This window comes from Bombina bombina, chromosome 4 (assembly GCF_027579735.1).
Source record: "Bombina bombina isolate aBomBom1 chromosome 4, aBomBom1.pri, whole genome shotgun sequence".
In the NCBI taxonomy this organism is placed as follows: Eukaryota; Metazoa; Chordata; class Amphibia; order Anura; family Bombinatoridae; genus Bombina; species Bombina bombina.
In genome coordinates this window covers 1,077,820,144-1,077,837,024 of record NC_069502.1, presented here as the reverse complement: position 1 = coordinate 1,077,837,024, position 16,881 = coordinate 1,077,820,144, and the positions used below count along the sequence as shown (strand labels likewise).

Here is a 16,881-nt window from a genome sequence, read left to right as displayed (position 1 = left end):
AGAAGGGAACAGCAAGAAAAAAAGGGTTAAATTATGTCTAACATAAAAAGGTTGACTTTATCTTCTTGGAATGTTGGAGGGGTCTCAACCCCAATGAAACGAAAGTTGATAATCTCCCAATTAAGGAAACTTAACTCTGATATCGCATTTATACAAGAGACACACTTAAGTGCAGAAGAATCCGAAAAGTTGAAGTTCTCGTGGGTAGACGAGGTGTTTTTTACACCAAGCATAGGCAGAAAGAGGGGTGTAGCCATTCTGCTAGGTAAAAAAAATCCGCACGAAATTTTGGCAGAATATAAAGATCCCGAAAGCCGAATTTTGATTCTAAAAATAAGAATGGCTGGCTCAATTTTCACGCTATGCAATCTTTACGCCCCGAATAACTTTGAAAGAAGTTTTTGGGAAAATCTCCAAACTAAAATATTACAAGTAGGTGAAGGCTATATAATCATAGCAGGGGATTTTAATATGACCCCCAGGGTCCAGATAGATAGACACAGGCAAAAATCCACTAAAAGCATGGCCAAAAGAGATAAGCTTGAAGGCAAAATGTTTAAAACTTTATTTAAAAACTTAGCCCTCAAAGACATTTGGAGAGTTCACAACCCGGATCAAAGGGAGTTCACGTGTAAGGCTAAGAGTGTAAGATCCTTTTCCAGAATTGACCTATTTCTAGTAAGCGAGAATTTATTAAGAATTGGGACAACATCAAAAATAATGCATATCACTGTCTCTGACCATGCTCCAATTATACTAAAAATACCATTAAATGGAAAAAAATCTACTACACGACGATTTTTTCCCCCCAAATTTTTAACAAAAAATATAAAATTCAAGACATGGCTGAATGCCAAAATGAATGAATTTTTCACTTTAAACGCTCACACTGTTAATGATCCAAATATATTATGGGAAGCTGGTAAGGCTGTAATGAGGGGGGAAATTATTGCTTATTTGGCAGATTATAAGCGGAAGGCGGCTCTTCGAGAGAACGAAGTTTTGAGAGCACTAACCAATAGTCATAGTAAATATATATCCCAACCAACATCAATAAATTGGAGGAGATACACCTCTGCTAAGAGAGAGAGAGACAATTTTTTACTGCACACTGCAATCCAAGAGGATTATAAAATGAGAGCTAAATTTTACAGGCATGGAAATAAGGCAGGTAAACTAATGGCGAACTTAGTTAAGAACATACAGGGAAGCTCTATTATCGACTCACTCTCAGAACAAGGATCCATACTTCAAAATTCTAGGGAAATTATCGAAGTTTTTTTCACTTATTATAGAGATCTCTACTCACATAGGGAATCAGATGAAGAAGTTTCAGAGCTATTCTGGGAAGGACTGGACCATCCAGTTTTAAATGAAGAGGCAGTAGGTAAAATTAATGCCCCTATCTCTGATCAAGAAATTACCTTGGCAATTAAAGAAGCCCATTTAGATAAATCACCTGGCCCAGACTTTCTCCCTAACGAGTTTTACAAGCTCCTTGTCCCAACTATAATACCCCATCTAAGAAGAGTATTTAATCACTTCTTTGTCGATAATAAATCTATACCCATGTCTTTTACAGCATCGATAACAACATTAATTTTGAAACCGGGGAAAGATCCTCTGAATAAAGAGTCATATAGACCTATAGCACTACTTAACTCGGATTACAAGTTATTGACATCAATCTTGGCTAAAAGACTTCAAAAAGTGATAGGGGATCTTATTAATAAAGATCAGGCAGGTTTTATATCTAGGCGCAATATAGCAGCCAAGATCAGAGAACTATGCTTAGTTCTTGATTATTTTCACAATTGCCCGGAAACCACAACCCAAAATCAATCTGACGTAGCAATAATTGCATTAGACGCAGAAAAAGCGTTCGATTCGGTCTTTCATCACCATATTATTGATTCTTTATTGCGGTTTGGTTTTAAGGATAATTTCCCTCTTTTCATTAATAACCTTTGTTCTAAGTCCACAACTAAACTGATTATTAATAAACTGGAATCCGACCCAATCAACTTACAAAGGGGCACAAGGCAGGGGTGCCCTCTGTCACCACTCTTATTCGATTTAGCGATTGAGCCATTGGCTATTAGAATTAGACAGAGGATACAAGGGATAAGGATTGGTTCAGTTGAACCAAAAGTTGCTTTATATGCTGATGATGTGGTAATTTATATGTCCAATACAGCAGTCAACATTCCGAGATTGATCTCGATAACTAATGCATTTGGTTCCTTTTCAGGCTATAAGCTAAATGTTTCTAAGTCAGAGATATTGTGGGTAAGGAAGAATGAGCTTTCAATTGACAAGACACCATTTAGGGAGGTGCTGAGCCATCTTAAATACTTAGGGATCTATATTTCATCAAATCCACAAGAATGGTATAATCTCAATATCTCTCCCATCCTAGCCAAAATTAAAGAATATATGTTAAGCTGGCAAAAGCTTCCAATATCCTTATCGGGGCGCATTGCTCTGTTTAAAATGATTCTATTACCTAAAATTCTTTACCCTCTTCAAAATATTCCAGTGACGCTAAAAGTCAGGGATTGGAAAAGTTTAAACAGGGCGCTGCGATACTTTATCTGGAAATGCAAGAGACCTCGAATTTCCTTAAATAAACTCCACCTTCCTAAGAGGTATGGCGGATTGGCTCTTCCGGATCTTAACAAATATAACCTGGTCTTCCTCTCGCGCATTGCAATAGACTGGATCTTAAATAAGGATTATTTTACTAATAATAGTTTGGAGAGGAGCATTATATTTCCCTATAATCCCTCAGCTTTAATTCACTGCCCGACACAGTTAATCCCAAAAAAAGTGAGGGGTATTCAATCAATATATAAGGTCATACAAGCCTGGAAAAAATTAGGACGCAAACTCGATATTGATTTAACTATTCCAAAGTTTCAAGGACTATGTGGCAATCCAGAATTTCAGGAGGGTATTCAAGCACAAGTATTTCAAATTTGGCAGAGAAAGGGTCTCTTTCTTATGTCTCAATTTATAGATCAGGGTACTGCATCGATCAAAACCTTTGAAAGGTTGAAACAGGAATTTGATCTAAGCAATAAAGATTTCTTTGCTTATCTTCAAGCTAGGCATTATCTATTTTCGTTAATACAGAAGTTCAGATGGTCATGGTCGTGGGGAAAGTTAGATAACTGGCCCATTCTGGCTAAAAACGAACTATCATCTATATCGTGCTGGTATGACCTGTTGATAAGTCAAGATGGGGTACTTAATCTTCAACAGATAACTCAAAAGTGGAATCTATTAGCACCAGATTTAGACATTGAGACAGAACAGGTGGAAAATTCTATAGATATTTTAGCTCAGACTACACTATCCACAAACTGGAGGGAGTCACACATTAAACTACTTTATAGAACATATTATACTCCGCTCAAAGGGTTCAAATGGCATAATTATGACTTCAATGTTTGTCCTAAGTGTTCTCTTCCAGCTGCGGATATAGTCCATATGATATGGTCATGCCCGAGGATTAGGCAATTATGGAAAAAGGTAGAATTTTGGCTAATTAATACATTGAAGCTTCCTACTTTCTCTCTCTCGCTGGCAGGGGTGGTATTCTTAGCAGAATCCTCTTTGGAGCAAAAAAAAATTAGGAATGGGGCAATTCTGGCAACGAGGAATTTAATTTTTGGAAAATGGAGAGATTCCTCAATACCTAGTATTCAAGAAATTAAAAATTTTATGAAAAAACAATGTGTTATTGAACAAATGGACGTATCTCTAACCTCGGAAAAGGAAGTAATCTCATTTTTAAAAAAATGGGCAGCCTTTATTAAAATATTTACTCCAGAAGAAATAAATCAACTAATATACCCTTTTAGATACTCAGAAATAGTCATATTAGGACTATGGTAACAACTAGATTTTGAATAACTTTTTAGGTTCCTTCTAAATGGGGGGGGTCTGTGGGAATTATTATTATTTTTATTTTATTTTTTTATTTATTTTTTTTTCTCTCTTCTCTCCCTCTCTCTTTTCTTCTCCCCGCGCCCCTCTCTATACTTAGACCAGGTTTTCCTGAATTGAATTTTTGCTATTATCTAGTCTGAAGATACAAGATGCAGAACATTATTCACAAAGCATAAAAAAAACAAAAACAAGAGGCTTTGATTACTGTTTTATTTTGACACATTTTCGATATATTTTGAATGAAGTATGATCAATGATTGCCGGGTCTTCTGTTATTGATGCTGGTTTTTCTTTTCGTTGGTATTTCCCTGTATTGTTGATCTGATTTCATCATTGTACATAATTGTATTTTACTTTGCCTCAATAAAAATAATTAAAAAAAAAAAAAAGTTATTAACCCCTAATCTGCCGCTCCCGACATCGCTGCCACTAATAAAAAATTGCAACCCTTATTCTGCCGCTCCCCGACATCGTCACCACTATACTAAAGTTATTAACCCTTAAACTGCCATCCTCCCGCATTGCAACACTATTTAAACATAATTAACTCCTAATCTGCAGCCCACCCACATCGCCCCACTATACTAAAGTTATTAACCCTACACTGCCGCCACTATAATAAACCTATTAATCCCTAAACTACAAGCCCCCCACAATGAAATATACTAAATTAAACCCTAAACCGAAAGCCCCCCACATCGCTATAAACTAAGTTAAACTAGTAGCCCCTAAACCTAACGCCCCCCTAACTTTATATTAAAATTAAAACTTAACTGTCAAATTAAAAAAACTAAGTTTAAACTAACAATTAAATTAATATAACTATTAAACTAAAATTAAACTAACTAACAAATTAAATAAACTATATTACACATTAAAAAAAATCATAACTACTATAAAAATTACAAAATATCTAATTACAAAAAATAAAAAATACTAAATTACAAAAATAACAAACGCTAAATTATGAAAAATAAAATTGAATTATACCTAATCTAATAGCCCTATAAAAATAAAAAAGCCCACCCAAAAAAAAACAAAAAACCTAGCCTACAATAAACTACCATGAGCCCTTAAAATGCCCTAAGTTAAACAGCTCTTTTACCTGTAAAAAAATACAGACCCCCAACAGTAAAACCCACCACCCACCCAGTCCCGCTCAAAGGACCTTTATCCCGGCGGCTCCATCTTCATCCAGGCAGCAGGCGGCTCCATCTTCTATCTTCATCCTGGCAGTATTTTCTATCTTTACCCCAGCGGAGCGACTCCATCCTGAAGACATCTGGTGCAGAGCATCCTCTTCATATGGTCGCCGCTGTATACTGAATCTTCAATGCAAGGTACACGATTAAAAATGGTGTCCTTTGCATTCCTATTGGCTGATTTGATTTTGGAAATTCAAATCAGCCAATAGGATGAGAGCTACTGAAATCCTATTGGCTGTTCAAATCAGCCAAAAAGATGAAAGCTACTGAAATTCTATTGGCTATTTAAATCAGCCAATAGAATTTTGGGGTGTTTGATTTTTTTTTAAATGGGTATTAGAATAGGAATAATTGTTATAATTTGTGATAATTCGTTTGTTATTTTGTGTAAAAAAAAATCAGTTTGGGTTTTTGTTTTTTTTAGAATAGACATGTTTTATTTTTAATGGGCAGCAAAAGAGCTGAATGCCCTTTTAAGGGCAATGCCAATACAAATGCCCTTTTCAGGGCAATGGGTAGATTAGGTTTTACTTTATTTTTATTTTGTGGGTTTGGGGGGTGGGGGTATGTATACTGTTAGGGGGTGTTTGATTTTCTTTTTTAGCAAAAGAGCTGTTAACTTTAGGGCAATGCCCTACAAAAGGCCCTTTTAATGGCCCTTGGTAGTTTATTATAGATTAGGGTTTTTTATTTTGGGGTGTTTTTTTTTCACAGGTAAGTATGAATTTAGTTTTAAATGTATTATTTAGTTAATAATTAGCTCTATTCTAATTATGTTAAAATTAGGGGGTTTTAGGGTTAGGGTTATGTTAGGGTTAGGTTTAGGGGGTTAATATAGTTTAATTTATGTTTTTGCGATGTGGGGGGCTGGCGATTTAGGGGTTAATAGATTTATTTAGTGGTAGTGATGTGGGAGGCCAGAGGTTAATAGCTTTATTTAGTTGTTGCAATGTCGGGGAGTGGTAGAATAGGGGTTAATTGATTTATTATAGTGTGGGCGATGTTGGGATACAGGGGAATAGGGGTTAATAACTTTAGTATAGTGGTGGCGATATCGGGAGTGGCAGATTAGGGGTTAATAAATTTATTTAGGTAGCGCGATATTGGGGGGCAGCAGATTAGGGGTTACTAACATTATGTAGGTGGCGGCGATGTTGGGGGCGGAAGATTAAGGGTGTTTAGACGTAGGGTTTTATGTCAGGGTGTTAGGTTTAAAAGTTACTTTTTTTTCCTCCATGGACATCAATGGGGCTGTGTTACAGAGCTTTTCATTCCATGATCGCAGGTGTTAGGTTTTTTCTAACCCGCTCTCCCCATTGATGTCTATGGGGGAAGCGTGCACAAGCATGTCAAAACAGTGCTTGTATTGTGTGCGGTATGGAGCTCAATGCAACCATATCGCACGCACAAGCTGGCTGTTTCAAGAGCACAAACTTTTTACTTTCAACTCAACTTCAGCACAATTTTACTTCTAGCACAATTAGCGCTCTAGAGAAAGCGCTAAATAGTGCTCCCCTTGTAATCTGGCTCTATATCAGGAATTAAGCTTGCAAAATAAGGGCCAGATTGCAAGTGGAGCACTATTTAGCGCTTATGCTCGATTGCTAATTGTGCTAGAAGTAAACTTTTTGCGCTCATTGGGTTGCGCTGGTATAATGAGTTTAACACTTAACCAGAGCTATGAAGTCATGCTAACCAGGCGAGTGTTAAATTAAATTGCTCTCAAGCGAACAGTTAACACATTTACTTTCACCGTGTAATACATGTGCTACATCTGACGCATGCATAGAACCACAAAATCCCTGCCACTTGTAATCTAGCCCTAAATTTGATAGGAGGCACTGAAAACACACTGTTCAGAAGTATTTTACAGAAAAGCCAGCAAAATATTGTTTTATTTTCCTTAAAGGGACAGTCAACACCAGAATTGTTTTTATTCAAAAAGATAGATAATCCCTTTATTACCCATTCCCCAATTTTGCATAACCAACACTGTTATATTAATATACTTTTTACTTCTGTGACTAACTGGTATCTAAGCATCTTCTGACAGCCCACTGATCACATGACTTTTAGTTATTATCTATTGACTTGCATTTTTGCCAATTAGTGCAGTGTCTGCCACTAGCCACGGGCGTGATTACAATGCTATCTATATGGCCTACATGAGCTAGCTCTCCCCTGCTGTGAAAAGCTAATAAAAAAGAGACGGCCTTCAATGGCTTAGAAATTATCATATGAGCCTTCCTAGGTTTAGCTTTCAACTAGAATACCAAGAGAACAAAGCAAAATTGTTGATAAAAGTAAATTGGAAAGTTGTTTAAAATGACATGCCCTATTTGAAAAAAATATTTTTTTTGTGGACTTTACTGTCCCTTTAATTAAACATTTAAAGGAAGATTAATATTGAATATTCCTTTAAGGAATATATGACTCCAAATCATTGTATGAAAGGTCACTTAATGATAAGTTATTGATAACCCATTTCTATGAGTGGCAGGATAATGGTTCAATGTACCATTTGTCTAGCAATAAACTGTTAAAGAACAGAAAGAGCCATTTATGTTTCCTTCTGTAAAGAAACCCGAAGCTGCAATATAAGACACTCAATAGGATGCCATACAGTGTAAAGTTTAAGGACACTAGCTATAAGTAAGGAGACCTCTGAGAGGAGCACATTGATACTTATAAGAAAGCACATTATAATTTGTATTTAAAGGCATAATATAAGATTATGTTTTGTTTGATAGTATCTTCAGTATACAAATATATATTTCCCATACAAATGAGTGTTTGTGGTCTTGAAAAATGAATAGCAATACCAACACTTTAGTAGTTGCAAACAGCGGTTTAGGGCTATTATAGCAGTTAGTGCTGGTCAGCTGCTGCCTCATTGCACAATTCCCTGACAAACATGCAGAACATACATGAAGGTCAATGGTAACACTCAGGGCTCAAATGCTGCTGCATGAATCACTCTTTAACTCAAACATTAGTTTGACCTCCCACCATAATCTCAACATATCCCTGAGGGCTTCTGGAACTGTGAGGCCTACACTTTGAGGTAGGATTGTGGGTGGAGTTCTGTGTGTCTTATGGGTAGAGCCATTACTGACAGGGGTTGTGGCAGTCCATAGGTTGGGTTAGCTGGTTGGTGGCATGGGCCGAGTATGGGCAGTCACTACTTTAATTTGAGAAACTGGGACAGTTAAAACAGAGGAAGGACAGCAGGGGAGAGCTCCAAAACTGTTACAATCCCACAATACTGTTAGGAGCTCTATGATCTCTGCACTGGCTGCCATTCTGTCAATTTCATTATTTTGTTATCCTAAAAAGTGGGTATGTGAGAATTCCACCCATCTGCTTCTTGCTAGCTGATATTAGATTGTGTACTATACCAGTTGCTTGTGGGTGGCTGACTTAACTTCTAAGTAACTTGGGAGTTGCCTCTATGTGGTGGCATTTAAAGCACACATTACACTAGACTTGATGAGCAGAAGCTGAGGAAACCTGATATTTTCAGCAACCTATTTAAGTACATAATGCCATTAATACCAAGGATAATTAAATACTTTTTTTTTTAAACTTAAAAAATTGTTTACAAACATAATTTTATGAAATTCCTTTTTTAATTACAAATCTATATTACAAACTAGCTATGATTACCTTAAATAAGCCATATTTTTACATCTAATTTTACAAAAAATGTTTTAAAGGGTCATTGTGTCTGAGTTGGTGTTGCCATGGTAACTGAATCAAAATTGGGAGACTTGATAATAATTGCAACAGGGACAGGGATCTTATGCATATAAAAAGCACTATTTAAAAATTTCAAAAATGTTTATTTTTTTATGATATTTTGGTTTTGAAGCTAACAAAGTGCAAATAGACCATATGACTTGATCTCTTGTTGAAAAGCAGGTTTCTCATTGTTTTATTGGTTAACAACTCACAACCATAAATACAGAAAACCAAAATCTGTATTAAATTTAAAAAAAAAAAAATCAATTTTTTTTTTACATGCAGCAAAGGAAGAAATACTCCTGCGCCCCTTTAACAGCTCCCAAAGGTCCATTTTCATTCCACAGGAGGGAGTTGATACTTTCACACAGTATATTTACCAAGGCCTTGCCAAGTAATTTATTTGTGATATGTTTGCTAAAAAGGGACTGAGTATAACAAATATATCACAGTGAATGCTAGATATTAAAAGCTAAGAAATGTCTTTTCAAGTTAAAAATATCAGGGTTATCCTAACAAACTAAACAGATATTTGCTATTAAATAGCCTCCCCTTTGGCATGCTCAAAATATTGAAATAAAAATTATGCTATTAAATAACTTTAAATGTTGACATTCCTGAGCCAATAAAGGATATGGTAACTCTCCTTAAAAATAGAGTTATACATGAGGTCCAGGAGGGGATCTGGAATGTCATGAAACTAAAATGTATTTTCCACATTCCAAATGCAGATGAGTAGGTAGTACATGTGGCACTTTATACTATTAATCATACCTTAAACTTTGAATCAGACTGTGTTACAAATACTAAATTAAGAAATTTAGATTTTTAAGATCAAAATCTGATTTTTTTATCTTACTTCAGCTAGAGGGAATCAACTAGAATTGTTTCAAAGGAGTGTAAAGGAGGCCTAACTGACTCAGCTGAAAAGATGTATAAAACCAATGGCAATCTAACTCCTGCTGAGCAAAGTGTTATAGAATTTTTAAAACATTAATGACTCCATAGTAATCAGACAAGCAGATAAAGGTATAGTTATCATATATAAAAAATTAGTACATATCAGAAGCTCTTAGACATTTGACCGATACAGATTCTAAAGCATCATTGTCTTGCAATTCCACTAACCATTTCAGCTATGAACTGAGAATTATTTCATGATGGCCTGAGTTTGGGATTTGTAGATTATGCCACAATGAATTATATTCATATTAAATGCCCATTTATACCTATTTTCCATAACCTACCACAGGTACTAGACCAGTTAAAGGAAGAGCAATAGTCTGCATCAGCTCATTATTGGAGCCATTATCTGATTAGGTTGACTGTCTTTTACAGTCCTTAGTTTTAGTCCTACCTAATTTCTTGAAAGACATTTAAGGATTTGTTGCACTTTGCAGATTACTTTAAGTGACAGGAAAGCTACTGATGGCCTACAGTGGATGTTACAGCTATATATTTATCCACTTAACATGATTTAGGACTATGTTCTATTGAGTTCTTCTTGACATGTCACACTAACATAGAGAGTAACTTTCAGAAGTAATTACCGAGAGAAGTAGGGTTTTTATTAGAATATAAGTATTTTTCCTTTGAGGGAAGCTAAATTGTATGATAATTAAGTTCCATACCCTAGGTAATATTTTGTACCCAAGTTTTATAAGAAAGTTGAAAATTTCATCAGGCCTCATGTTACAATTTAAACAATTAAATATAATAGAAACAAACGTAGAGCTTGTTAATTTGTAAAGCTGATAGAAATTGTTCCAGTGGCAAAGCATAAATCACAATCCACACTAGCCCAAAATAAAATATTATGAGGAGAGTAAAAGTCCATTAAAATTCATCCTTTGTTGTACAAAAGTATAAAAGCACTTACAGTTTAGCTTTCTAACTAACCCCCATAGTATAGTTTGATGCTTTTTGCTTTCCCTTTATCAAAGATTTAATCCCATGTACACAGTGTTCCTAACATTATGTTGGAATTATGATCATGGCACTAGAACTAAGATTAGTGATATATCACGGCTTGGTAAGGTAATGTACATCTCTTAGGTTGGGAAATAATAAGTAAAACACAAGGTCCCAGCAAAACAGATGGAGCACAGGACATGACCAGTAGTAATAGGCCAAGATGTAGTCAGACAGGCAGGTTCGGCCACTTACAAACAAAAGAGGTACCAAATCAAAATCCAAAAGAATAGTACAGTCCAGACAAAGAGGCCAAACCAGACAGGATACAAAAGAATAGTTGAAGAAAACCCAGGGATCAGAGGTTACAAGCAGAATCCAAAAAAAAAGTCAAAGTCTAGGCAAGGGGTCAAAACACAGTAGCAATCCAAAGACAATTAGAGCACCTTTAAGTAACTTCAATACACGGGCAAAGAGAGAATGCTAAGAAGGCCTTAAATAGCACGCCATACTCAGAATTAGCACGCCTGAAAGCCAACACAAAGTAGTGCACCAGGGAGAGTGCGGACACCCAACATGTGCTATGTAGAAGCTTGGTCGTGACAACATCCAATAAATTGAGCAAGCCCACAGCTTGTTACATGATAATCCTTGTTCTACCATGGCTCAACACTTCATTGAGTTCCACTAAAAAGATGTTTCTACTTTTGAAAGAATTATTATTTAACATGTGAGGTTGCCAGGAAGGGAATTGAGAATTTGGTCAATTATATTGTCTGCCCCTTGTATAAAAAGATGTACTTACTAATATCTTTAGCCATCAAGTTTAAATAGATTTACAGGATATTTTATTTATGAACTTTAACAAGTTTCAAGCGATTGAAAATAAGGAAAAAAAGTTTCTATAAAATTGTCCTCATTTTGAAATTCTGGTTTTGGTCAGTAATAAGAATTAGGTAAATATAGGACATGATGATGAGTATTGTATTGGGAGTAATATGAGGACATATGTGATATGGTTATTCATATGTCAATATCTGGTTTACATTTATAGATCAATTGTAAAATTAAATATTGAATCAATATTAGCAATATCGCTAGCACATATTGGGCTAGAATACAAGTGGTGTGTTGTTGTTAGCATGGGTCACTATAACATATATCGCACCCACGCTTACTTGTGAGTGTATTACAAGTTGAAAGTAAATGTGTTTGATCAAGGACAAACTAAAAGTGCGCGTGTCAGCTTAGCGCGTTAGAGACCTAGCATAAAGAGTAAAAGTTTTTTTAAAATGTGCACCGAACACATCATAAACACATTAAAATAAAGTGTTACACTTATATATACACTATCTGATAAAAAAATTATTTATATATAAATATAATGTAAAAAGTTTTATAAAGGTTAAAGGGCATATACTATATGACAAGGTATTTGAATGGAAAGGGTATGAGTATATATATATATATATATATATATATATATATGTGTAAATACATGTGTATTTGTATGTATATATGATTATAAGTATATATACACATATATACACTTGTGTGCGTGTATTTATATATATGTGTATATATACAAGTGTATGTATATGTATATATGATTATAAGTATATATACACATACAGTACTGTATATACACTTGTGTGCGTGTATATATATATATATATATATATATATATATATATACACACATATACTGTATATATACACTTGTAATCGGGTCCATTGCTTCTGTACCTTTAAATATTTATAACAATGATGTATTAAAAGATGCATAAATGGAGATGGGGAATAGTGATTATCAGCCTATGGTTATGGGTAATTGGCTGTAACATGTCAGACCGTGATAAAGTCTGGATTGGCCAAGCCCATTTGTACCCATTGAAAATGCTACAATTAGGTTTTTATATTCATTTTTTTCTGAATTAAGTGTTGATATGTTTGCCCATTTGTGAATTGCTGCTTCTTTTTTGTATAATATTTTAAAGCTGTATGATGTAAAAAATAAATTAGCAGAAATCAGCACATAACAATGGCCTGAGCTGGGGGTATTGAATTACTTACAGGGGCAAAGCATGCTGATGGAAATCTCTTAACTGTAGACCGAAACATAAATTGCCTGCAAAAAGAATATTATAAAACATTTTTATTAATGGATAATAAAATTTTATTTTACAATTGACAAACATTTAAAGGGACAGTAAAGACAAAATTAAACTTTCATGATTTAGACACAGCATTTAATTTTGTACAACTTTCCAGTTCACTTCTGCTATCAAATTTGCTTCATTCACTTGGCATCCTTTGTTAATAGAGTAAATCTAAATAGGTTTATAAGAGCTGAGGAGCGTGCATGTGTCTTTCATACTATGACAGCAATGTTCTGCAACATATAAGCAGTGTTATACAGTGTTGCAAATACTGCTGCCATAAAGTAAAAAAGACACATGCACGCTACTTTTACAACCCTACCTAGTTTTACTCTTCAACAAAGGATGCAAGAGTACGAAGCAATTTTGAGAATTTAAGTAAATTGTAAAGTTGTTTAAAATGATGTGCTCTTATTAAATTATGGAAGTCTAATTGTGGCTTTGCTTCCCTTTTATTAAGTGTACAATATGTAACCAAATAAACAGCAATTTCTATTTTTCATAAAGCTTTTGTCATTCTATACCCAGTGATAGCGCACCTGTAACTTTTAGTGTGAAGTTATGAGTGGTATAGATCCCACAAATCAAGAAAAAAGTATTTATGATAGGTGGGACTCCCTTCCCCAGTTACAAGTAAATTATATGGTCCATATGATATAAGGAAGAAGAAGAGCCCAGGGCAGGTAATAAGCTGAATAGAGCTCACCATCCCACCTCTGTTTGCTTATGATGGTTATACTGTTGTTGTTTTTTACCTATTGTCCAAACATGGTGGAACTTACCTTTAAGGAAAACAAGCTTAAAGGGATATGAAACCTAAAATTGTTCTTTCATGATTCATAGGAACAAATTATTGGACCCGCGCCAACTAGACCCCTATGTGCCTAAGGGTGGTGGTACCTAGTAGCCACCAGGGAGGTAAATGCTATTAAAGTGGTTATCTCCCAGGCGCCTCTAGACAGAGGCAAAGGGTAATTAAGTGGAGATGGAAACATTTTATTATATAATAATATAATAATATAATATATTTTAAACTTAGTGCAGCAAAGTGCATTATTACTATTGCTATAGTCTGTGTATATCTGTACATGTTTTTATATTTTTTTTCCCCATGGATCCATGAGGGTTTTTTAATGTAATCCTAGGAGTTTACTATTGTACTGTACAACCTGATTTTTATCTCTTGTTCTTGTTTTTAACCTTTTTTTTTTATTTACCTGTTGTCCATTAAAGTCAACTTTTACTCTAAGTAATATTTTACTGTGTAAGCCACATCTATCTGAGAGTTTAATTAATATATACCACAAGTGAATAATAACTTTATTTAGGAAAGTAACATTTACCACGAGTGTCACGTAAATTTTTCTCTCTCCACTTAATTACCCTTTGCCTCTTTCATGATTCAGACTGAGCATGCAATTATAATTTCTAAGTTACTTCTATTATCACATTTTTTTCGTTCTCTTGGTAACATTTCATGAAAATCAGGGACGTAAGCTAAGGAGTATGCATGTGTCTCGGGCACTATTTAGCAGCAGTTTTGCAAGAATGATATCCATATGCATATTTACTGCCATGTAGTGTATCCCAGAATATCATGGGAACAAGGAAAATTTGATAAAAGAAGTAAATTGGAAGCTTTTCTTAAATGGTATGCTCTGTTTCAATCATAAAATACATTTTTGGGTTTCATATCCCTTTAAAAAAGAGTGCAGATAGGTGATCAATCATGACAGTAAACAAGAACCACGCTCAGACTTGCAAGTAGGTATAGCAGGCCCATTGGCAGATTTTAGGATGGCTGTTTTTCAAGGAATGGATAACATAGTAACATAGTAACATAGTAGATAAGGTTGAAAAAAGACTGAAGTCCATCGAGTTCAACCTATACAAATCTAAAATACTTACAAAAAGCTCCAGTTAAGCTTAAATAACCCCATTAAAATGTGACCCATTTAATACTAGCAATCATATCCATGAATTTTGTTTATATACAGAAATTTATCCAGACTATTTTTAAATGTATCTATGGTATTGGCATTCACTACCTCCTTTGGTAATGAGTTCCACAATTTTATTGCTCTTACAGTGAAAAAACGTTTCCGTTGCAGGAGATTAAATCTCCTTTCCTCCAACCTTAAATTATGACCTCTTGTTAGAACCAATTTTCTTGGAATAAAAAGAGCTTCTGCCATCTCTGTATATGGGCCTTGAATATATTTATATAAAGTAATCATGTCACCTCTCAAGCGCCTTTTTTCTAAAGAGAACAGACCCAGTTTGGCTAGCCTCTCCTCATAGGTTAATTTCTCCAATCCCCTTATTAGCTTTGTGGCCCTTCTCTGAACTTTTTCTAGTTCTGCAATATCTTTTTTAGCAATCGGTCCCCAGAACTGCACTCCAAACTCAAGGTGAGGTCTTACCAGGGCTTTATATAATGACAGAATTATGCTTTCCTCCCTTGAATCAATGCCTCTTTTAATACATGCTAGTATCTTATTAGCCTTTGAAGCCGCTGCCCTGCATTGTGCACTCATCTTTAGCTTGTTATCTATTACTACTCCCAAATCCCTTTCCTCCTGTGTTTGGCTAAGTCTTGTCCCATTTAAAAAATACATAGCCTGCTTATTTTTACTTCCAAAATTTCCATTTTTCTGTATTAAATCTCATTTTCCATTCACTTGCCCATAGTTCTAATTTTAGCAAATCCCTTTGCAAAGAGAGTTCATCCTGCTCTGACCTAATGACCTTACTTAACTTAGTATCATCTGCAAAAATAGAGATGTCGCTATTTAATCCTTGCTCCAAGTCATTTATAAAAATATTAAAAAGAACAGGGCCCAGTACTGATCCCTGGGGGACGCCACTGATTACCTTTGTCCAATCTGAGTATGATCCATTTACTGCTACTCGTTGCTCCCTATCTTTTATCCAGTTATTTATCCATGAGCTAACATTTTCAGCTATTCCCAGTCCCTTAATTTTGTGCATTAATCTCTCATGTGGCACTGTATCAAATGCCTTTGCAAAATCTAAGTATATCACATCAACTGATTCCCCTTTATCTATATTTTTACTTACTTCCTCGTAGAATCTAATTAGATTAGTTTGACATGATCTATTTCTCCTAAAGCCATGCTGATTAGAACTCATAATCTTGTTTACACGAATATGCTCATCAATATAATCCCTTATAATCCCTTCAAATATCTTCCCCACTATTGATGTCAGACTAACTGGTCTATAGCTTCCTGGATCATCCCTGCTTCCCTTTTTGAAGAGTGGCACCACATCAGCTTTAGTATTTCATAAAACTTTGGCTTGTTTGTATATTTAAGAAAGTTTACTGGTGTGATGAAATCAGAAGTGTTTGTTCCGTGGGGATTTCCATCATTTATACTATTAATTAGATGCAAATAACTATGATATATAACATTTTTTATTACATAATGCCCCTATGTGACCAATTTGATTTTACCCTTTTTTGTCAAGAAATGGCATTAAACCAGCTAAAGGGAACAGCATTTCTAAATGGCCCACTTGTAGGAAACTATAAAATGATAACTTTAGAAATATCTGAATACAGGACAATAGGCTTATTATTAACTACAGTGCACACAGCTCTGAGAGGTTGTGTCATTGGTCACTATGTATAGTGCACTGCCAACCCTTTTATATTAAACAAGTATTACATTATAGTAAGGCAGCCAACATCCAACGGTTAATAATACTGTGATATATGCTAATTTCACAAACTGCTGCCCCATCGTTTTTCAGGCATGTGCACACTACCTGCCTATGTATTCTCTTCAACAAAGAATATGACAAGAACTAAGGAAACTGGAATTTAAAAAAAAAATGGAATGCTCTAACTGAATTATTAAAAAGAAAATGTGTGTGTTTCAAGGAAA

At 34.9% G+C, this 16,881-nt stretch overlaps 1 protein-coding gene across 1 annotated transcript in view; it reads right to left on the bottom strand.

Annotated features, from left to right (window-relative positions):
- The window catches only part of STPG4 (sperm-tail PG-rich repeat containing 4), a 99,346-nt gene that overhangs the window by 58,263 nt on the left and 24,202 nt on the right, over positions 1 to 16,881 (bottom strand). The window contains exon 5 of the mRNA XM_053709347.1: positions 12,885 to 12,939. Coding sequence (XP_053565322.1) covers positions 12,885 to 12,939 — 55 coding nt within the window. The remainder of the gene's footprint in view (positions 1 to 12,884; positions 12,940 to 16,881) is intronic.